Below are 25247 nucleotides of genomic sequence, written 5' to 3' on the forward strand. Positions count from 1 at the left end.
GTATGTTTGTGTGTGTGCTTGCTTGCTTGTGTGCATGTATGCACAGTCTGTGTGTGCCTCTGTGTGCGTCAGACGGGGGCAGACTGTCAAGGTTCAGCTCAGTCTGACCTGAGCCACTACCTGAGCGGAGGGGCTCTGGACATATTTTAGCTTCCTTTGTCTGTGACAAATGGCTGAGCTCTAAAAGCCCTGTCCATGGTGCTGAAGGCTGCAGTGATGTATGAGGCGGGTCCTGTCTGATAAATCCTCCATGTCACTCTGCCCCTGACAGACATTCATCATGTCATGGTATTTTTATGTTCGGGACTCCAGCTCCTTAATGAAACAAATATAATGCGATTTCCCGATTCCGACTGCTTTGGACCGAGCTTTAACCGGCAGACTTCCCTTGCAGAGCGTTGTCATTGGGACATTCTGTCTTTCCGCTCTGGTTCTCTACATGACTGTGTTACTGACCTTGCTGGGCTTTTCAGACCATGGACCTCTGTCTAAAGAATGAACATGTTCCTAATGAGCCAGTTAATGAGGCTGTATTAGGGTATATCTGGGAATAACAATGTAGGCTAAAATTACATACAAACTCATATGATACATTATATTCACATTGTGTTACAACAGGCATTTTTGCTCTTATATGAAATGCTGTGTGATCATTATCAAGGTTTCCTGGCAATATAAAGGTCAGGAACACAAAAGGTTGCAGGAAATGTCACATCACAAGGCTGTATAGTGTTTTCATCAAGTCCACCGTGATGATTATCATGTTGCGTGATAATACAATCCTTTCAGCACTCTGAAGAAAGGGGAGAGAGGGAGTAACCCTATGATTGCAAAGAAACGTTGACGTTTATTTATTTATTTTTCTCAGCACAGATTCTTATCTCAGTCCCAGTTGTGCCCAGATATCACAGACAGTACAGTCAATATAAAAATGGCTTTAATAACTTTACACCCAAAGCAAGAACGCAACGTTTTTAAAATGTTTATATGCCAAAAATACTACGAAAGTATTTTCACTAAAAGTACTTGAGATTAGCGTGTGAGTCTGCAGATATGACATGGCCTTGTTGTTATTTCTCTGTAGTAGTTCTTATGTACTTCCTGTGTACTTCTTGTGTAGTTCTTGTAGTAGGCACTTACCGGGGCGTAACAACCCACTGAGCACTGACGTCAGTTCAACGTCTAGTTTTGCTTTTCATTTGGTTGAGTTATCAACTAATGTGAAATCAACAAAAAATGACATCATGTCATTGGATTTAGGTTAAAAATTGGGGGGGAAAGACAAAATACCCTTATGTTGATGCCATTTTTCAAATCCAATCAGTTTTCCACGTTGATTCAACGTCATCACATTACATTTTTGTTGTTGTTGAAATTATGTGGAAACAATGTTGATTTAACCAGTTTTTGCCCAGTGGGAAACCACTGTTCGTCATTCCTCTCTGGGAGATGTCAGGACAGACAGCAACATTCAGACCATCAACTCAACGTCTGCCTTCGTCAAGATTCTTAGATTCTTCTGCAAACACTTGCAAACAACCATTTCTTAAATGCCCTCTCTATATACTGTACCCATACGCAGTATCATTTTATTTAGCAAGATGATGTTGTTATTATGAGAGTAATTTGTTTCTGTCATTATTAATATCACACCAGTTTACTGTCCAGATATTACACCAGAGGATTTCTGTTTACATAGAATATATAACAATTTATCCATGAAAAAACACAAATCCTCTCTTTCTAAATAGAAAAAAGGGTATATTCATCAAACGTTTTACACCATATTCATTATTACTGTCTATTCTACTACATAGTTCCTCCGTTATAGACTGTTGTCATCTCTAGCTCGCCTATGGATGTTGTACAGCACAGACGCTATTGCTTGGGGACCACAAGGAGAGTTCCACTATTCTTAACACATTTAACAGTCAATTACAAGGAGAGAGAACACCACCGTCCTCATATTCTCTTATTCTATCTGTACTCTGTGAAGAACCCAGGGATGTCGAACTGTGTGTTTTAGCTGGGAAAACAATCTCCCAGGTGATGTTAGCTTGATAAAGCAATTGTTGTAGTGCCGCCACGTCAGATACTATGTTGTAACCGAGAGAGTGGTCTGTCTCCCTCCTACCGGTTACTCCTCAATTCAATGATGGTGTATATTCTCCCAGGACGTCAGAGTCAAAGCTAAAAGGATGCAGATGCACATTTTAAAACAGTTTACTGCAGGCTTCTCCTTTTTATACACCTTGTCCATTCTTTGCGGTTGTGTGGTAAGCTCCACGGGGGTATAGTTCTTTAAAAGGCATTGTCAGATACATTTATGACTGTGGGTTTCACTTCCACTGCGGTTGGCAGTCCTTTCCCTGAGACCCACAGCCTCGTAAAAGGAGAGTGCAGGCCAGCCACCGGCGTCAGGGACACTTTGGAGTGGCATTTCCTTAAATCCCCACAAAGGTGGTGGTTCCTCAGAGACACATAAATAAGCAGACAGGCCACTGAAATCACAGCGAGAAGCACACCAAAGACAGCAATTACTGCCGCGTGCCACTTTTCAGTGTCCTTGGCCGCCAGCTCTAATCCCTTTGTGGTGACATTGACACATTTGGTGTCGTGTTTGTAGAGGATGCTGCGGATGTCCACACACACCTTGTACTGGGTGGCGGGAGTCAGATGTGTGAGATTGTACACTTTCACATCAGACGGTACGCGTGCAGTGAACGCCATGGTCGGGCGGTTGGGGTCGGAAGCCGTGTACCACTTTATGTTAGAAGCCAGACCACCATGGGCGGCTTTCCAGGCCACCAGGACTGAGTTGGTCTGCACCGATTTGATGTTGATGTCCAAAGAGCCGTTGGCAGGTTGGGGGAAGTATCCATCCACCTCCACTGAGACTGACTTCAGGTCTGCGCCGACTAGATTGTGGGCAACGCAGGTGTACAGTCCAGCCTCGTTCTCTGTTACGTCGTAGATGTCAAATGTTCCCTCTGGGTGCATGTAGTACTTATCTGAAACGGTATTGGGCAGGACCCTGGTCCCGGAAGGCGTGATCCAGTAGATGTCCGGTTCGGGTTCGGCAAAGGCCCGGCAGTGGAGCGACACAGAACTCCCATTGTCAACGCTAACGTGCCCGGGCATGCTGTCAGGGGAGATGAGAGGCAGACAGATCTCTGTCATCTCCCTGAAGTGGACCTGCCGCACGTGCTGGCCCTCGTACTCGGGAGGCTCCACACAGAAGAGAGAATCCGGTTCCATGAAGCGTATGTTGGTCTTGTTCATGTTCATCCAGCGGACCACACAGTCACAGCGGATGGGGTTGCTGTGCATGCTCACCTCCCGCAGGTTGGGGAGGGACTCCACAGTAATCCTGTGTAGGGCGCTAAGCGCGTTCCCATTCAGCATCAATGTCTCCAGCCTGGGCAGTTTGTAGAAAGCATTGGGGTGGATGTAGGAGAGCTTGGGGTTGTTGGTGGCCTCGATCTTAGTCAGTTCGGGGAGGTTGTTTAGGGCGAAGCTGTCGATAGAGACCAGTTCCGGCATGCTGTTAATGCCCAGCTCTTTGAGGTGGAGCATGTCCGCGAAATCTCCCCTCTGTATCCTCCCGATGGGATTCTTGTTAAGATCCAGAAACTTGAGGTTCTTTAAGTTCCGCAGAGCTGCGTGGGGAACTTCGGGGAAGGTGTTGTCATAGAACGAGATGCTCTCCAAGTTGTCGAGGCCATATAGAGCGCCATCGGGTAACTGCGATAGGTTCATCCTGGTCAGAACTAGACTTCTGAGATTACGAAGGGGCTTGAAGTTCATGTCTTGAACGGAGGTGATCGGATTCTCCCCAATCATGAGTATTTCCAGATTGGGCATGGTGTCGAACAACTCACTACTGATCGTCTGCAGCTTGTTGGAGTTGAGGTGGAGCCGGAGGAGATTGTGGAGGCCCTGGAACGCCGTGGGGGAGATGGAGGAGATCAGGTTGTGGTTCATGTAAAGCTCCTGAAGGTTGGCCAGCTCTGCCAGGCAGCTATCTGGGAGCTGGCGTATCCAGTTCTCCTCCATGTGTAAGGACAGCAGCTGAGGCAGCCGCCCGAGGTGGATGTCACTCATTGAAGATAAGTTGTTTTGCGACAAGTCAATCTCTGTGATGTTGGCCAGGTAATCCAAAGGTTTCTCAATCTTTGCAATGTTGTTGGTCTGCAGCAATAGCACTTGTGTGTCCGTTGGTAATCTCCCAGGCAGAGTGAAAAGTCCCAAGTCATTACAGTCAACAATTGGGGCCTCCATGTAGACGGAGCTGGGAGAGAACCAGGGTCTGATCTCACACACACATAGCTGAGGGCAATCGACTCTCTCCTCAGAGGCCAGAACAAAGGCAGTCATGGCAAGGCCCACGAAGAAACGATCCACAAATGACACGTCCTTCATATTGGCCCGATTCCCTCCAGTAAGTAATTGGTCTTTGTAGATTAAGTGGTCTGAGCTGTTAACTTCACAAATAATTAATCATTTGTTGCTGTTCCTATAGCGACTGACTACCCCCCACTGGTACGGAGGGTATCCCAGGGGGCTTTTGTTTTGTTGTGGTTGTGCTGGTGTGACCGCTCAATTTTCCCTCCTGGGCATACGGGTTGGGGTCAAGACTTCGGTTGTGCAGGCCCAAGTAGATGACGATGAACATATACCTCAGGAAGCTACGGTCCTGCTAAGCACATCTGGGTTAGCCTCCAATAACGCTCTGCTTTCTTTTGAAGATGAATCACATCCATCTCTCGACGTCATTACTAGCTCCCAGCATTGTTAAATGAGTCCATTGCCACCTGTAAAAGAAGAGGGGGGAAAAACTGTAAATACCATGACAGAAAACCTGGGTGCATCATACAAAAGGGGATTTAGGCATATTGACATTTGTTATAGAGGCACACGGATGCGTGTTGACATTTACATTGCACGGCCCTTCAAGACACATCAACATGGACTTAGATCTGCTTGACCTATTGCATGTCATTTGGGGTCATTTCTGTGCCCTCCTGATATAGCATTAAAGGATACATTTAGGAGGATTGAGTGCCTTTAGAGTTAAAGCGAGAAGTCTTTATTAAATTCTTAAATGGCAGGTTGCATAGGCTTAAAGGAATACTTCAGGATTTTGGCAATGAAGCCCTTTATCCAGAGTCAGATGAACTCATGGATACCATTTTTATGTCTGTTTGCATTTTCAAAAAAGTTGCTAACTACCACTGATGTTGGGCGATTAGGCGTGGCTCGCAGTCATTCATCCCAAAGGTGTACGATGGGGTTGAGGTCAGGGCTCTGTGCAGGCCAGTCAAGGTCTTCCACACCAATTTCTATAAACCATTTCTGTATATGGACCTCACTTTGTGCATGGGGGTGTTGTCATGCTGAAAGAGGAAAGGGCCTTCCCCAAACTGTTGCCACAAAGTTGGAAGCACAGAATTAAGATTTCCCTTCACTGGAACTAAGGGGCTTAGCCCGAACCATGAAAAACAGCCCAGACCATTATTACTCCTCCACCAAACATTACAGTTGGCACTATGCATTGGGGCAGGTAGCATTCTCCTGGCATCCGCCAAATCCAGATTCGTCCGCCGGACTGCCAGATGGTGAAGCGTGATTCATCACTCCAGAGAACATGTTTCCACTGCTCCAGAGTCTAATGGCGGCAAGCTATACACCAGTCCAGCCAACACTTGGCATTGCGCATGTTGATCTTAGGCTTGTGCACGGCTGCTCAGCCATGGAAACCCATTTCATGAAGCTCCAGAGGCAATTTGTAACTCAGTAGTGAGTGTTGCAACTGAGGACAGATTACTTTTACGAGCTACGTGCTTCAGCACTCAGCGGTCCTGTTCTGTGAGTTTGTGTGGCCTACCACTTCGCTGCTGAGCCGTTGTTGCTTCTAGACGTTTTCACTTCACAATAACAGCACTTACAGTTGACCGGGGCAACTCTAGCATGGCAGAAATTTGACAAACTGACTTGTTGGAAAGGTTGCATCCTATAACAGTACCACGTTGAAAGTAACTGAACTGTTCAGTAAGGTCATTCTACTGACAATGTTTGTCTATGGAGATTGCATGGCAGTGTGCTTGATTTTATACACCTGTCAGCAACGGATGTGTCTGAAATAGCCCGAATCCACTAATTTGAAGGGGTGTCCACATACTTTTCTATACATAATGTTTATCACTAGGGAAAATACGTATGGGAAATACATGAAGCAAATTAAGTAAAAAGTACAACTTTCATTTATAAGTACTCATGAACACTTCACGCTATGAAAAGGAATATTTATCAGCATGCACTTTCACAAAATATTGCTGCGTTTCTGTATATTGTTTCCTCTCTTTGCTTCCCTCTCTACAGTTAGGCTGCTGCTCTTTGTCATTTGTCATACATAAACACTTTTTACTGAACAAATGGGTTTGATGGTGCTTGTCATAACCTGGGCTGCAGAGCAACAAAACGCCAGACAGAGCCACAAGATGAAGAGAAGAAAAAGGGAAAGGGAGAAAGAGAGAAATATAGGGGGAACGAGAGAGAGAGGAGGGGTGCACTGCACCAGAGACATTCCATCATCCTCATTTCTGTTTCCACCCCAGTGCTCCGAGACGACGATGGAGATGAGCAAGTCCGAACGGTGCTACAAAAATACCGCAGTCAGCCCCAATGGCAAAACACTGTCCACTGTTGGAGTGTGTGGCTGAGAATGTCGTTTTGGATGAGGTATGGCGAGGGTGAGGGTGGGAGAGCAGCGAGAGAAGGTGGGGGGCACCTGGCACTTTAATAAGTGGTATAACCAGAGCAATCTGAAAAACATGGTTACCCTCGCTTTCCCTCAGGAAGCATTGACTCTCATTGTATAGCTCTGTGCTAAATCTTCACTTCCAACTGTAATGTTCTTCTATGGTGTTTTGGGTTCTCACCCCCTGCTGCCTCTTGTTCCTGTGTTTACTAATCACAATTAGAGACACCTTAATGTGTCTGGGCTAAACGTTACTGCATCCACCGCATGTTCCATCACAGCGGGTAGCCATTGTTGGATCCCTTAGGGTCTGCTGCGTTGTTATGCTGTTAGTCACCCACCCTGCCTGCTAATTGGCTAAATAAGACATTATTTGAATATGACTTCCATTGGGTGATCAATATCTTTGTGAGTCAACCGGGCCCCTTAACAGCGGCCACAAAATGGAGGCTTGAAAATACAGTCAGAACGAGGAATCTGGGGTCTGTAAAAAAAAAAGAAAAGAGAAGACAAAAGAAGGAGCTGCCACAATAGATTAAACGGAACATTACTTTCTTCCTGGATTCCTTCAGATTTGGCAAGGTGATATGGCATCCGGATGTTGGAACGGTTAGCTAGGTAGCCTAAAGTACTGAGGTGTTGATTGTACAGCGGAACAAAGTTCTATTTTCATATCCATTTAATGTCAGTTCTTAAAACCCCTCCTACACATGAAATGTAGCTTACTGTATGATTATTTTGAGGTTAGAGGTGGATTCAAATGGTGTGGTGTGCCTGGATAACATAACAGTGTTGCTCAGTACTTACTCATGTGTGAGTAAGTTTGAGTGGTGATAATCACAACTTTATTCATGAAAATGGAAGTTTTGCCCTACAATTTATTTCTGGTTGTGTTCACACCATGCATAATATTTACTTAGCCTCTCCCATTGTGTAATGACAAGAGGGCTAGAATTATTCCACACACTGCAGCGCTATTGCTTTTCCTTCCACACATAATCATAAATAATAAAGGTGTTTACCCTTCAATTTCGGACAAGGTTAAACTTCCCGAGTACCAGTACTTTAGAGATGCCAGCTTTTCTATTGTATGAGTGTGCATTGAGAATCCTATTGAATAAATGAATTGAAACATCACACAGAATGTTGAGAGATCGGTGTTATTGGTAATGCGCTCTTTTGTGATACTGTTAAATCAACAATACGCTTAAAAATATTCAGACATCCCTTCTAAACTGAACCTAATTCAACGCCCATGCTCTCCGCTTTTATGCTGATGGTGACCACTTTCATATTAGAAACGAAATACATGAATTACTTCAACATTATGTCTGTAGCTTAATAATGTGGTGGTCAGATCCATGTAAAGTAAGTTCACTTAATAATGTTTAATTCATGACCCAACGGTGAGGAGAATGTCTCCGTGCTCTGCTGCTCTACTATTCAGCAGAACATTAAGAGACATTAGTCTGGGGACAGAGAAACGGGGAATTGGAGGTGACACCGACAGAACCTTCAAGCCAGGCTACAGTATTTAAAACGTTTAGGACAACGCCTGCTTCATAAGAAAATCGGGTAAAAGAGATGATGATCCGAAATCCATCGCTAGGTTTAAATAGCCTATTCAGCGGTATTCAGTCTCCTAGCCTTATAATCCAAACGTGAGTAGACATGTTGGAAATACTACCCCACGCACTGTATAATGTAAGAATATCCTCTAGCTCCTGTAAACTACACACAGCATAGCCTGCAACAGCGTGTGTGGCAAAGGGCTCGTACACTTAACTACTGTCCGTAGACCAGAATTAAAGTGTTTACAGCACATGAACTAACATGTCAGTGTGAAATCAGGTCAAGCTGGTTTTCCCCCCCTTTCAATACAGAATTAATTTTCCCCCACAATACACTGTTCAATTACCAGTAGTCAACAGGAAGCAATAGGGAAAATATCTAGGAAAAAATGACTGCCAGGGTATCAATACCATCACATTAACCTCCAGTGACCTGAGGAAGTCGTAATGGCATTAAACACCTTAGCCCAAGACAGATGAGGGAAATCAGCCTTAACCCATTTAAGCTTAGGTGAGAACAAGAGTTCCAAGGAACAAAGAGGGGAGGAGGGAAAACTGGAGCTTGTTTGGCGTTAAGTGGCAATAACTTGCATAACGCCTCGCGGTTCTCAGACAATGAGGAATGCGGTTAATACCGAAGCCAAATGGAATTATAAGACGGATGCTCCTAATCAGAGTCCTGATGCAGTGCAGCATCGACAGAACGATACGGCGAAGGGAGAAATAGAAATCTGGATTTGTCGCTACTGCTTCCAATGTGTCCAGGCCAGTGGCCTATGTACTAAAACTTTTAATTTGGCTCTTCGCTCCAGCATTTTGGATTTGAGATCAAATGTTTTATATGTTGTGACAATACAGAATGTCACCTTTAATTTGAGGGTATTTTCATACATACAGTATCTGTTTTACCATTTAGAAATGAAGGCACTTTATGTATCTAATCCACAAATGGGTACCAAATACTAAACTTTTAACTAAATGTAATACACTATAAATGCATTTGTACAAATATTTATGACGCCTTCAAATGAGTGGACTAGATACATATATATCTAGTCGCTAGGGCACTTGAGCTGCTGAATCAACTGCACCTACCGACAACAGCGTGAAACTAATACAACAAATAGGAGCGCAAGGCTTTATCGTTGTTTTTTACAGAAATGTTTGGTGATCGACTAGGAATGTCTTGTCATTGCCTTGGTGACCACTGCCATACACCATGCCGAGAGAAAATAGTTTCTTCCCCTTAATGAGTCTGGATCAGAGTACATCCCCAATGATTTCTAGAACACAAACACATTCCAACTGTTCTGATTGGTCCTAGGAACCAATGTGTTGGTTAAAGCAGCATTTTGAAAATTCTTAATTGGCTTTGATTGGTTAGAGATGATCTAATAACTGATGACTTTGTTTTGTACAACACCCCTCATTTTCACATTACCACAAATGACTTCAACAATGGCAGTCTCACACCGAGGTATTTACATTTACATTACATTTGAGTCATTTAGCAGACGCTCTTATCCAGAGCAACTTTCAGTAGTGAATGCATACATTTCATACATTTTTTTCCATACTGGTCCCTCATGGGAATAGAACCCACAACCCTGGCGTTGCAAACACCATGCTCTACCAACTGAGCCACACGGGACCATGGTATGTAGTGAACACAGAGAAGTGGAAGAATTCCGTCCTGACTCTGTGACGGTAACTAAGCCATGCCGCTGTGGCTCAGCTCATGCTCAAGCAGCCAGCCTGCACTGTTAGTTTTGTAGCTAACTGCTTGTTTTAAGTGAATTCCTATTCTGGGGAGGTCGACTGGGGTCAAGTGATTACTTTGGAACATGTACCCATCACGTGTTTATGCCAATGTATTTATTAGTATGGAGGTAGAACGGGGATGTTGCATTTGATTAACAAAATGTTCATTAAATGTATATTTCTCAACAGCATTAGAAACACGGTCAAATTAGGCTGGGATCGAGAGGTGAGGAATATCGAGATCATTATGTTGGTAGTGTGCAGTCGCTAGCTGATATGTTGTAAGAAACGAAAGGTACTGTGTTATGTATGAAATAAACATTACATTCTGTTCTGATCACGGGTTAGAAAAACTCCCTGAATGTACAATAGATTCCCAAAAGGAAACAGTGGATGTACTGCATCTACCGTAGGTGTTGAAAGGGAACATATTGGCCCTCAGGGATGTGATTATGTAGCCTATACCGTTTAGCCGGTAACAAGGAAGTATGATATCTGCTGAAAGGTAGACATTACCCTGGCAGGGCTAAAACTGTTTCCCCGACATAAAGGTCATACATAACTGGAAAGTAGGGCAGCAGAGGAATTGCCTCCTTTTTGCAGGAGAAATGGCCTGTGTGTTTAAGAAACGGTTCACAGGAATTCTGATCCATTGGTTATAATCCTCAAAGGCTCTCTCTTCACCCCTCCTCCCTCTCTCTCTCTTCCTCTCCCGCTCTCTCCCTCTAATATCTCCCTTCCCTTTCTCTCTTCCCATCCTACTTTGTGTTTCTTCTCCCCCCTCCTCTCTCTCTCGCTCACTCTCTCTCTCCTGCTCTCCCCTTTCTCTATATCGCCCATTTCCTTCTCTCTTCTCATCCTGCTTTCTCTCATTCTTCTCTTCCCCAGATGAAACACCCATTGTGGGTTCCTCTCCATCTCCACTCCTCCCCTCTTCTCCATTCAACCCATTAGCATCACTATCTCCAATAGAGGAAAGGCACTGTGTCTCCCTGACCTGCCTGTTTGCCTGCCTGATTCCCTCGAGGTCTCCATGCCTGTCTGCCTGTCTGGCTAAGTGCTGCATGGATACGCCGCTTGGTGGGTGGCTTTGTGAGCCTCCTGTCCCTTTCCCTGCCCTTCACCTCATTGATTTGCCATTACACTTTTTTTCTAAGGTCAGGGGAGAGTCCATTAAACGCCGGCTACTATGCAGTGTGTGTGCATAATTACGTTTTGTGTGGTGGTGTGAAAAGGGGAAAATGACACCTGCTCTTGCATGGCCGCAAATCATCAGCGAGTTAACAGTTAATGTGGAATCAATGTTCCAAATTAACCACAGGACACCCCAGGTCTGAGCTCAGCCTAGCTCAGCCTCGTGCCTCTCTCGCTCTACAGCCAGTGCCCTTGGGCTGAGTAAGGGAGAACAGAGAGCACACACAAAATCACATGCACACAAACATTCGCCTACAGGCAACTACTAGACCACACGCGAACGGACACATGCATGCCAAGGCACACACACACACACACGTGTATAAGCACATGTGCACGGGGAAGTTAGCCCATCTGAATGGCAGAATAAGGCATCCTTTTATAATCACGCTAAGTCAGACATTGATAAGGTGAAAAGCATGGCGAACACGCCAAACACTTATCTCCCTAATGAAATCTAATGCTACCATGCTGTGTTGTCATGTGTTGCTGCCTTGCTATGTTGTTCTCTTAGGTCTCTCTTTTTGTAGTGTTGTGTTGTCTCGTCGTGATGTGTGTTTTGTCCTATATTTATATATATATATTTTTTTTATCCCAACCCCCTTCCCCGCAGGAGGCCTTTTGGCAGGCCGTCATTGTAAATAAGAATTTGTTCTTAACTGACTTGCCTAGTTAAATAAAGGTCACTCATCTACATAATTCTCCTTGTAGTTGTTAACCAGAATGAAAGGAGGCAGCGATATCACTCCAAGCCGGGAGGAAATTGAATCTGCAGGTGCAAATGTGGCATGTTTCCTCCCTTGGAGATAGATGCACAGCTATCTATATTTATATAAATAATATATATATATCTGGTCAAGAGGCCACGAGCCTGCAGGGACTATGTTTCCTTCAGCAGACAGAATCAATCTTTACCCGCCACTGAAATGCATTTAATTTCAGCTAGGCCTTCTTCACTATGATTTAATGGCTCTGGTTATTCTAAGGTACCTACTGTTTCCATTCACCTGGGCTCAGAACAGGCCTGCATAGGCACCTAGAAATGCAAGATGGTTTGCTATATCAGGTATGTCCATTGGCTCGCTAGAGGTCTGTCTTTACTGATGTTGTCTAGTACCAGTGCACATTCACTGCCCTCCGTATGCATTTGGACAGTCAAGCTCAAATTACAAAGGTATATACTCCAGCATGTTGGATTTGAAATCAAATGTTTTGATATGAGGCGGCAGTATAGAATGTCACCTTTAATTTGAGGGTACTTTCATACATATCTGTTCTACCATTTACAAATGAAAACACTTTATGTTTTTAGTCCCCCCCCATGTGAAGAAGTCATAAGTATTTGGACAAATTCACTTATAGTGTATCGAAGTAGTGAAAAGTTTAGTATTTGGTCCCATATGTCTTACACTACATCAAGCTTGTGACTCTACAAACGTGGATGCATTTGCAGTTTGTTTTGGTTGTGTTTAGGGTTACGTTCCGGGCCAATAGTAACTGAATGGTGAATGATGACTGGAGTCATTTTCTTTCTAAGTGAGTAGATAAGACGCTTCTGAACACTTCTTACTGAATCCCGATCATGCCATGATTTTGAAAAATGGTGAATGAATCATTAATAAAGATGATTGAGATGTCATTCAGAGGCTACAACAAAACCCTCTAACCTCTCACCATTATCAATAACAGAGGAGGTTAGGATTTTTTGGGGCGGGGGTATGATCTTTATTCACGATTCTGCGGTGATTATCATCATTAGTCATGATTCCTTCATGATTATCTATAATCATGGTAGCATCCGCATTAATGTAGAAGTGTTCAGAAACATCTATTTTTATTTACAATAAAATGTACTCCAAAATGACACAATACATTCACCATTCAGTTCCTATTGGGCAAAACAAACAACCAAAACAAACTGCAAATGCAACCAACACGTTTGTAGAGGCACAACTTTTGGTGTGAGAGAAGTCCGTATGATGAAACAGTTATTGTGAGTGAATGGACCCGTAAATTATTGACTTGTGTCCGCTACAATATCTCAGATGAATAGGACATGCGTAGTTTCAATACCATACACTTGATGTTCTATTAGTCATTGCATGCTACGCAAATAATACAAATAATAGCAAATACTAAACCGTGTAATACACTTTAAGTGAATTTTTCCAAATACTTGTGACTTCTTCAAGCGGGGGGGACTAGATACGTAAAGTTATTTCATTTCTTAATACTGATATTTATGAAAATACCCTCAAATAATTCTGTACGTTTTGTACGATTGCCTCATATGAAACATGTGTTAATCACAAATCCAACACGCTGGAGTTCCGAGCCAAATGTAAAATATCAGCGTCACTGTCCAAGTACATACCCAGGTGAGTGTGTGTCGGTGTGTTCCTGTGTGCGTGCGGACGTGTGCACGCATGTCCACTGTACGCGGGGTGTTTGTCTGCGTGCGTGTGTAAGTCTATGATGGATGTGTCCGTGTCTCCATAAATCCATCACTCTGTCTGGGTAGCTCACGACTGCGCGTCTGCCTGGGTTTTAACCCCTTCCGTCTCAGCGGTATCGCATCACTCCTAAGCAATAGCTTCTCATTAGTGTATCCGGGGCTATACATATTCATCTTGAATATTACGGAACACATCGACAGCACGGCAGCAATCCTCAGATGTCTCTCCTCTATTTGAAAATGCTATTTGCATATGTCCCTCTTATCATGTTCCCTCTCTGATTAAAATCTATATTCCCTGAGACTTTAGGAGTTACCTTTGAACGGATGAAAGGGTCTCGCTACATTTCAACAACCTTCTCAGACTAGATTAGAAAATCCGAAATGTCATTGATGCAGGTAAACAACAATAATTTGATTTTGAATTTACACTTGCTTTTCTTAATGTGTGCCCAACCCAAATCTGTTTGTAAACAGAAGGCTATCAGCTATGTTGGGCTGTTACTATACTGTGTGCTTGAATGCTCTGAACTCTGAACTCTTCCCCTCTAGCTGTCTGTCTGCACCACTGTGTATTCAGGTATCAGAATCAAACCAGGGGCTTCTTGTAATACATCATTGTGCAACTAACAAGTCATAAAGTGTATTTTGACATTGAGTATAGGACTGAGAGTTAAACCCACACATCTTTGCTCCTCCTCGTAGATTGATAGCCTAGAAAATTGTACTCGGGGTACATGTAAATTGTCCTCTAAATACATACACCCACACGCTGGCACACACCACTGTATTAGGCTATCGTATGAGAGAAACCTATTTATATCCTCTTTCATATAGGCCCAATGTAACGTAGCACTAACAATATCAATATACCTGTTAACACTGTACTCTACTGCAAGAGTTGTTGGGGAAACAAAGAGTTGTCGGGAAAAAAGCAATGATGCATTTTGAACTAAATGAAATCACCATTTGACTTGAGGACTTTTATTCCCACCTGAGAGGGAGAAGTAATTCTATGTTTAGGGCTCTGACTCTTACAATCCCAGGCTAAACACATAGCATTACAGATGAACTGAGTAAAGTGAATAGGAACACTCATTTAAAGAGAAGGGGAATATAGATGGGTTGGCTGGCAACGTCACAGAAAGGATGGGCACTCATTCGACGTGGACCAAGGAGAGTTCTGTTGCGATTCTTACTGGTCAGAAAGCTAGCAACAATGACAAGAAGCTGCCATGTGGGGAATTGTACGTGGCTCGTTTCAGCTCGTTGTATCTTTTTATTGATACCATGTCTTGTTTTGAGGTGTTTTGACTGATGTCATGTCTATGCTAAAATGGCAAAGATTTTGTAAAAAAAAAAAAACTGGAATGATGTTTTTGAGAGAAAACGAGTGCTCGTTGTGCAAATGTATTCATGTTTCCAATGAGCATTTGGAGACTAAATGTAGTTTAAATGTTGTTAACAGTCTTAGCCAACCCCGTCAGGTTTGCCCCTTGTTGCTAAACAACCAACCCATCTATAAACTTACACAGAGCTCTGACAACAACATCAAAATGTAAGGTAAACACTACTGTATGTATTGTACAGTAGACTAGGCTACATATTAATTGTGCTACATGGAGACAGGCAACTGTGCTAATACTGTGATACACAGAGTGATAGGATGAGTTGGCCTTGGATAGGCGTGCCAGGCACACTGTTTGGTCTGCCATTTTCTCACCACAGGATGAAGATGGTCTCCATCAGAGGCACATTACAATGCCAAAATGGTGGTTAGGTTTCATGGTGAGCATTGAGCAGTGCTATATCATTTCATGTTGAATAGCTGTTGGTTAGGCTTCTGTCTGGAAGAGGGGGGTTCTGGACCCATTGTGCCCATGTTCAGTATAAACTCCATTGGTGTTCAGAAGCAACAGGGTAGACTGACTCACTGATCCAGCAACAAGGTAAACACTGTCAATGGACAACTGTGCCTCATACATAGGATACATTGTAGTAAACCTTACATGTTGACCTCTCTTTGGAATATTCCATGAGCGTTGGAGAGGTTATAGTTTGGAGAGAGAGAGAGAGAGAGAGAGAGAGAGAGAGAGAGAGAGAGAGAAACGCCCCAATGCAGTTAAAGGATTAGAGACTCGCTGCTTCTCTCCCCAAATCCTGCAAGGTGTAGGTCAGGCTCCAGGGATATGTGGTAAAGTGATTGTGTTCAATGTGGACTATGCTCTGCACCTAAGATGTCTCGCCGTGACAGGGGTAATTACGCAAAAGCTCCGGATGCAACGTGCAGAAATGGTGCTGAAGCGAATGGATCTGATGCACGATGCATCGTGGGAGTGTGTGGGTTTGCGTGTGTGTTGTGTGTGTTGCGTACAGCCCCGGGATAGGCCTATTAGTTTTTTCGTGGCAGGTAGCTACTGAGAACGAGTTATCTTTGATAGCAACAGGATGATTCAACGGAGAGCAAAGCGAGAGGGGAGGGAGAGTTAGCCACCATTCTGAGGGTTTCTAGACGTGCCTTGTGTGCGCGCTCTCTAAATGCATCAGCAACAGGACGCACATCATAGCATAAATATACGCACAAATCCACCTGCTTTACAAAAATGTATATATATATATATATATATATATATATTCGACGTCGTATCTTTTTGGTGTGATTTCATTCATAATCCATTTCCATTATAAAGCACATTCTGCATAGTTGCGCAAAAGCTTTCCTGCGTCTGAAGGTTAGAACAATCACTAGTAGCCTTCCAAGCTGTCATGCATGTCCGATTGTTACATTTGCAGTAAAACATAACGGTAACCATTTTGATACATCATGTGTTATATAGCTTAGCAACACCTTTCTCGTTATACTAGTATTTACTGTGTCGTCAAAGCCTTTCCCCAAACCAGATATTTCCCGTTAACTTCTTGGAAATACGTAGTGCAACAGTGGCGATATGGAATACGCTCCACATATCTGCTCTCTAGATGACAGTATACATATTGGAGAAAGGGGGGAACTCACCCGCAATAGTCATCTTCATCGACCGATATGTATTCCCTATATCCTCATCTAGCGCACTGTTCCAGAGACGGAGGAGAGAAAGCGCGCAACACAGACAAGCCTAGTCGGCAGCTTCTTATTTTTACGCAGTTGGAGAGAGACCAGCTCCAGGTTTTCCTTCTTCCCGGTGTTGTTCCCTATCAGAAAACGGAAAGTCCACAAGCAGAGAGAGCTGTTGGGTTGGTAGAAGAGCCTCTATCCCCCGTGTCCTTTTCCACGGTGGTTAACGGCGCATCTCCCCCACGATCAGCTGTAACAGAGACATGGTGCTTTCTGCTCAACACTCATTCATTTCGGAACAACCCCGGCTCTCCAGAGAACAGCCAATAGCGTCGGAGATCCAGGCACGGCGCTCGCAGCATCCCGCGTCTGGTTGGCTGAATTCACACGTCTGTCCTTTCTTCGACCCTCTCTTCCAGGGAGTCTTGAAGCAATAAGGAGGGAAATGAGATGAGGGTGCAGGAAGAAAATGGATATCTGTACCTATTAGAGCTCGCGCTCGGACTGAGTCCCAGGGGGGGTTTGAACACATTGTTCTACAAACGGATGTTCCTGCTGGGTCGGAGAGGTTATCCCTCACCTTGGAGAATGAGATGTTTCTCGCCTGTCGGAGTCCTGAAGTTCAGAAGCTCAGTTACTGTATGGTTTATCAGTGGTTTGGAACAGATCATTTGGATTCCCATACCCTCTGTGCATCAGGTCCTAGAGACATTTAGTGTCATTTTATCATAACATGCAGTTATTAAGCAGTTACTGTTTTATAATAACTCCTGGAATGAATCATGTAAAACATCATTAAGCTTCTCATAATGAGAAGTTCTTGACTTCTAAAGTGCCCTTACTTTGTAAAGGCTTCAGTGGCCATCATCCCCCTAGCTTTCAGAAAGGAGCCAACTCCATTTTCAGGGATGAATAAATTGTGATGGAAGTTGTCCTTAAGCTGGCTTCGCACTTTTACCGCCCATGCTCAGACCTTCAGAGTTGACCCAGGGGACTGCACACACACACACACACACACACACACACACACACACACACACACACACACACACACACACACACACACACACACACACACACACACACACACACACACACAACAGGGATATAGTTCATAATAAAACTCTCAATGGGGTGAATGGCAGTCACTTTTTTTATGTAGTGCATAACTGATAGGGGACAGTGGGGTAAATTGAGCCAAAGTGTTAGTTGAGCCACCCCTTGTTTCTAAACCATACACAAAAGGAATCATGTGACCAAATACACTACCAGTCAAAAGTTTTAGAACACCTACTCAGTCAAGGGTTTTTCTTTATTTTTACTATTTTCTACATTGCAGAATAATAGTGAAGACATCAAAACTATGAAATAACACATATGGAATCATGTAGTAACCAAACAAGTGTTAAACAAATCAAAATATATTTTATATTTGAGATTCTTCAAATAGACACCCTTTGACTTGATGACAGCTTTGCACACTCTTGGCATTCTCTCAACCAGCTTCACCTGGAATGCTTTACCAACAGTCTTGAAGGAGTTCCCACATATGCTGAGCACTTTTTGGCTGCTTTTCCTTCACTCCGTGGTCTGACTCATCCCAAACCATCTCAATGTGGTTGAGGTCGGGGGATTGTGGAGGCCAGGTCATCTGATGCAACATTCCATCACTCTCCTTCTTGGTAAAATAGCCTTTAACCAGCCAGGAGGTGTGTTGGGTCATTGTCCTGATGAAAATGATTGTCCCACTAAGCCCAAACCAGATGGGATGGCGTATTGCTGCAGAATGTTGTGGTAGCAATCCTGGATAAGTGCACCTTGAATTCTAAATAAATCACAGACAGTGTCACCAGCAAAGCACCCCCACACCATCACACCTCTTCCTGCATGCTTTACATTGGGAAATTCACATGCAGAGATCATCCATTCACCCACACCACGTCTCACAAAGACACAGTGTTTGGAACCAAAAAAATCCAATTTGGACTCCAGACCAAAGGACAAATTTCCACCGGTTTAATGTCCATTGCTCGTGTTTCTTGGCCCAAGCAAGTCTCTTCTTCTTATTGATGTCCTTTAGTAGTGGTTTCTTTGCACCAATCCGACCATGAACAGTTGATGTTGAGATGTGTCTGTTACTTGACATATGCCAATTGCATTTTCAAATAGAGGAGAGACATCTGAGGATTGCTGCTGTGCTGTCGATCTATTGGGCTGCAATTTCTGAGGCTGGTAACTCTAATGAACATATACCCTGCAGCAGGGGTAACTCTGGGTTTCCATTCCTGTGGCGGTCCTCATGAGAGCCAGTTTCAACATAGCGCTTGATGGGTTTTGCGACTGCACTTGAAGAAACTTTCAAAGTTCTTGAAATTGTCCGTATTGACTGACCTTCATCTCCTAATATAATGATGGCCTGTCGTTTCTCTTTGCTTATTTGAGCTGTTCTTGCCATAATATGGACTTGGTCTTTTACCAAATAGGGCTATCCTTTGTACCATACCCTATACAAATGATGATTATATTTAGTCAGTTTTATGCATAAAATGCACAGTATCTTTGCAATGTGTCATGCATATGAACTCACGATAGTCCGTTTTTATTGTTATAGAGCAGACATCATCATGCACCGTGTATACAAACATAAAAGAAGCAGGGGTCTAGCCCCCTTGAGGTTCTTGAAAGAGCAGCCAGGGAAGTGAGAGAAGGGAAGAAGCCCATTCGAGCAGCAGCAAGGGATGAATAAATAGACTGAATGACAAGAGGTATATTGACAAAAGAAGACAACGAACATGTACCTATATGAAAGAGAGGCCATGATAGAGTAGCAGAGGCACAGAAGGTCTTATCTGACGACATGGAGTCTGAGCTTGCTTAACATAATCACGAATCTCGTGGTCCAGTTTCATGGGCTTCAGATGCAGAGAACTTTCCTATGAACTGGCACTTCGAAACAGCATCCCAGTCCCAGACAACTGGTCAAGCAATGGAAGGGTAAGTGATATTGAACAGAGAGATCTATATTTAAATGTAGGCATACATTTAAGATATACAATGTACCACACCCTTATTCCATGAATTCAACTTTGACCTACCAGCACCATCACCCACTGTCACAGGACACTAACACCCACTTACCCCAAGGCGGGTAAGATGTGCCAGGAGACCACTTTTTTCTCGACAAGTTATGTTTTCAAAACTGTTATGTTTACATGAATTCTCATTATTTCCAGGGATACACAACATCCTGAAATATATGTAGAAATCTTTGTTAGAAGAATACTATATTTCCCTTGACATAGTGAGGCTGAATGTAAAAAACGGCTCAAAATACCCCACTCTCCCCTACTGCCATGGCGTAAAAAATGTACACAGTGCACAAAACATTAGGAACACCTTCCTAATATTGAGATGCACCCCCTTTTGTCCTCAGAACAGCCTCAATTCGTCGAGACATGGACTCTACAAGGTGTCGAAATCGTTCCACAGGGATGCTGTGAAAAACCCTGCAGCGTTGCAGTTCTTGACACAAACCCAGCGCTCCTGGCACCTACATTTACATTTACATTTTAGTCATTTAGCAGACGCTCTTATCCAGAGCGACTTACAGTAGTGAGTGCATACATTTCATACATTTATTTGTAATTTTTTTTGTACTGGCCCTCCATGGGAATCGAACCCACAACCCTGGGACCTACTACCATACCCCGTTCAAAGACACTTAAATGTTTAGTCTTGCACATTTAACCCTCTGAATGGCACACACACACAATCTATGTCTCAATTGTCTCAAGGCTTAAAAATCATTCTTTATCCTGTCTCCTCCCCTTCATCTACACTGATTGAAGTGGATTTAACAGGTGACATCAATAAGGGATCATAGCTTTCACCTGAATTCATCTGGTCAGTCTGTCTCATGGGAAGAGCAGGTGTTCCTAATATATATTCTTTACACTCAGTGTATATCAAATTAAAAGCTATAAATCGGTTTTCAGGGTGGTACTATGTTTATCATTTGAATGATTTACTCTGTCTCGGACCCTGTTTATGAAAGAATTCTGCAAATATTCTGCAAATGGTGACATTTTAGACTTCCCCTTTGCTGGGGAGAAGGGCCTAAAAGGGCAGCAGAATTTATTGAGTGAATTTCACATAATAAACGGTTTTACTGGGAACATGACAAAAACGGATCTGCTCATCTGAGCTAAGCAATGGACATCTGTAAACATATTAAATGTACAGTCAGACTATTTGTGGTGAACTTGTGAATGTATTGTAGTTAACGACTACTTGTAACCAGAATGTTCTATGTTCAAATCCCACTAGGAACTATTTTATCAGTCACTAGTTCACTAGATGGATGCTGTAGTCCTGTGTAGTTAGACTTAATAATGAACAGGTCTAGTTTAAAAACTAGATGGAAACTTTCTCTTCAACGCCCTGTCTTATAGCATTTGCTTCAAGCCTATAGACATGATAAATAACCAAGAAGCATCCCCTGTCAGTTCTATAGAAATATCTCTGTGCTTCATGGAGACACACCACAGTCTAATTCATCATTAACTCAAAGTCACAGTCAAGCGAACAAACCCCGTGTCACACCTCATAGTAAGTACAGCACAGCGCGGATGTGAAAACGTACGAGGAATAACAGATAAGCTGGACGGCGTCTTATTTTCTAAGGAAAACGTTTTAAGCTTGGTGACAGAGTTTGACATTTAGCTACCTGCCTACAGACCGCATGAATCTTGGCTACAGCGCAGGACGAGCTTGCTCAAATAGCTGCATCTCAGATGGTTGATGAGTTCTTCAAGCCGGGGTTTGGGCTCCAGCAGGTTCACTGAAGCTCTCTTTAAGACGGCACAGGTGGAGGGTGTTTTGGGAAAAGCCCGTTAAGAAAAGAGCAACCTGGAACCTGGAAGGCTCCAGCCAGCCAGCCAGGCTGCTCATTATATTGTTATACCCCTGATAATGCCCCCCCCCCCAAAAAAAAATACAAATTTATTATTATTCTTTTACCAGCAGCAGGCAAGGCAAGCAGGCAGCGAGCGAGCGTTCTCGTCTGTGTAAATTAAACCCATTGCCCTTCATAAACACATTAAAGGAAATGCTCCCCCCCTCATAATTATGCTAACGTGACAGATGATAAAGAAAATATCCCTGCAAATAATGTCCTTGGGTGTGACTCTAAATAACCTAATGTACGTATGTATTTATATACTGTGTGTGAGGTAGCCACTCCACAGTATGATAGCAGGGTTAAAACAAAGATAAACCATGTCATTTGCATGTTGTGTTCGATAAATGTCGCATGAAAGACATTTTCTTTCCCCCCTTACACATGTTCGTGGTTCTCGTGTATTTTAAGAGCAGAGAAATGGACATGCTCCAACGTGGAAATGGACTGATGCAGTGAGTCAGCACCGTGGGACTGTGAGTGAGTCATTCAACTACTACAGTATGGGGTTTCACATTAAAACACTATTCCGTCTTTGTGTACCGAGCTGATTTATTCTATAAATATAGAGACTGCAGGCAGAGCAATGTTCTCTTTTCCAATGCTCTGTGCTCTGGGACCAGCCAAAAATGCCTTAAGTAGGGCCTACGCATCTCAACCTACCCCACGCACCTTGCCTGAGCACACACACACACACACGCTTTATGGCCCCGAGCACAATCTGCTGGTGTGGTAAAAAACCCCAAGAGTACTTCAAGGTGTAATCGGCACGCTGTAGATGGTACGATTATAAAATACCTTTCTTCAAAAACTCAATAATGTGGTCAGTTGCACAGCTAATTTACGTTAGCTTGTTAAAGGATGGCCCACGCTGGCAATGTTAAAAGTATAAAAAAAGGGAGATTTACTAGGCAGTATTATACTGTCATAAAAGACGAACTTGTGTCAGCACCTTCACTGGCTCTGGAGTTCATTCAGCTCAACCCACAGGCCTCTTTCAGTGTCTTCTCCGCTGTCCTTGTCAAAAGAGCCAGCCTCACAAGAAACAGCCTAATGCCCCCCCACAATAATCCCCTGTTTCCCCAGTCAAAGGCATCTAACATTTGTATTCCTCGTCCCTCTCAGAAGCAGTAGCAGCAGCAGCGCACCTACTCCTAAGACCTGTCTGAAATGCAACAAAAGTTTAGGACATGAAAGAGGGGGCTTTCTTTTTTTCTTTCTCCACCGTGAGAGAACTGAGGCTGAGGAATATAGCCTGAGGATGTTTGATATCCCCTCTGTGGAGAAGAGGAGGCACAGCGCTGACGCACTCTCTCCCTTTCTCTATTCTCTCTCTCTCTCTCTCTCTCTCTCTCTCTCTCTCTCTCTCTCTCTCTCTCTTCCTCTCCCTCTCCCTCTCCCTCTCCCTCTCCCTCTCCCTCTCCTTCTCCCTCTCCCTCTCCCTAGTTGTAAGAGAAAGGATTGCTGTGCCTTTCGGACCTCCCTATCACTCCAACAGGATACAGGGGGGAGACGGGGACACTGTCACTGAGGACAGGCTCCAGGGAACAAAGACGAGGTGAAACAAGTGAAATCTTACCAAACAAAAGCAGAGCAGAGAGATAGAAGGAGGAGAGTGAGAGGGTGAGAGAGAGAGAAAGAGAGAAAGAGAGAGAGAGAGACAGAGAGACAGAGAGACAGAGAGACAGAGAGAGGAAAGGGAGGAAGGGAGAATGAGTAAGGGAAGGGAGGGGGAGAGAGAGATAGGGAGAGGGAGCGAGAAAGACAGAGAGAGAGGAAGAGGGAGGATCGGTGAAAGTGTAAGGGAAGGGAGAGAGAGAGGAAGGAAGGGAGGAAATAAAGTTGGAAGAAGGTGTATTGGTGAGATGACAGGTCCTTTCGTAGGGGAGGCTTGTGAAGGTAAGGAAGTGTAAGAGAGAGAGAGAGCCACAGAGGAGACCGCCGGGCTGAGAGAGAGCATGATAACTAGGACAGCTGAGGGATATTACAGCACTCAGTTTCCTTCCTTCTTGTCCCCACAGCAGGTTTGCTCTTGACTGAACTGATGGGTTGATGAGGTTAGTCTACTCAATGTACACAAACTACATTACATGGCAGAGGCTCAGTAAGGGGGAACGGGTGAATGGCTGATTTTCTTGTTGTTTATATAAATGCTGCGTCACCCGTCAAAGGACATGCAGCTTGATGTAGTGTAACATGCATTTACCAACCTCCAAAACAAGGACCACACAGTGTGTTCAGTTCATATCCAGGGTGGCTTGTAGTTTGATCTGGTTTGGATGTGTTTTTCGCTGTTTGTTTTTCCAGCCTTACATGTGGAGTAGCTCTGTTCAGTGTGTTTTCGCATTCCTCTGTCTGCACACATATTACATGATACACTAGGCAAGGCATGGATCCATTATTGATAGAAGGGCCCCCTGGTCCTGGGCTGTTTTTTTTGTTGTTGCAATATTACTGAGCCTATGTGGCGGTATGGGGTCTTCATGATTCATTTATCTGGAATGGGAGCAATGTACTTTTGACTTTGACACCTTTTCAACTTTTTTCCCCCCTGATCCTGATTTCCCGTGTTTATCAGTTCGGTCTTCACACCTCCAACACATCGGTGACATCAAAGCCAATGTATATATTGTGAATGATTTGACGTGGGAGGAATGGGATCAGGGCCTGTTGATCAATGCTTGTGCCATTCCCTTTGATGTGTTCCGAGAAGTTTTTAGTTAAGTGATCCCCAACTGTGAATAAACTAGCTATAAAGGAGCTGTTCATGTCATGTAAGCCACAGGCAGATAGATCAGGAAGATCGTCTGTTTCTCTCAGGTTTTCATTAAAACATGAGGTTTCACATCTGCAGGAAAATAAACATACAGGCGTACGTCCGTGTGTTTAAAGTCGTGCAGTTTGGCCAAAAGCCGTAGTCTGCAGGTGAGAGTACGTGTTTATGCGACGTACGAGACACCACAGCTACATCTGTATGAGTCACGTGTAACACACTCATGTCCGGAACATTCACGAACCCGTTGACCAAAAGCTACATTCCGTCTGTGATTCTCCCTACGGGAACATCCATCCACACAATTTCAATCTATCTTTGTGGCGGGCCTACACCGCTACACTAGACGTGCTAAAGCCTAAGACACAGTATGCCCAGATGTATGTTACGCTGTCAATGGATTCTGAAATGTTCCTTGTTTCTCTGTTTCCTCATTATATTCATTTGTGTTGCCTCCGTGAATGACTGGTGATGATTATGCAAATAAGGCACTGGAGCAGCATGGGTAATTATCTCAGCGGAGAATGGGCTTTTGGATATTCTCTGACTGCCACTGGGATTGATAGGTTGCCTCCAAAATGACATCCTGTTCCCTATAAAGGGCACTACTTTCGACCTTGGTCCATAAGGCTCTGATCAAAAGAAATGCACTATATGATGCAATTTGGGACGCTGCCAGAGAAACCAAACCAAGGGTCAAGGAGTAGAGACTGCGTTTGAG

General features: G+C 43.8%; 1 protein-coding gene across 1 annotated transcript; it reads right to left on the reverse strand.

Annotated features, from left to right (window-relative positions):
* Positions 1-824: 824 nt before the first annotated feature.
* LOC115180358 (leucine-rich repeat neuronal protein 3-like) lies at positions 825-17066 on the reverse strand. The gene is made up of 2 exons (XM_029742404.1): positions 16758-17066; positions 825-4814 (listed from the first exon to the last, which is right to left on the reverse strand). The coding sequence occupies exon 2, from the start codon at positions 4420-4422 to the stop codon at positions 2302-2304; it is 2121 nt and encodes a 706-aa protein (XP_029598264.1). The 5' UTR covers positions 4423-4814; positions 16758-17066; the 3' UTR covers positions 825-2301.
* Positions 17067-25247: the final 8181 nt, after the last annotated feature.

Source organism: Salmo trutta, chromosome 40 (genome assembly GCF_901001165.1).
Source record: "Salmo trutta chromosome 40, fSalTru1.1, whole genome shotgun sequence".
Lineage (NCBI taxonomy): Eukaryota > Metazoa > Chordata > Actinopteri > Salmoniformes > Salmonidae > Salmo > Salmo trutta.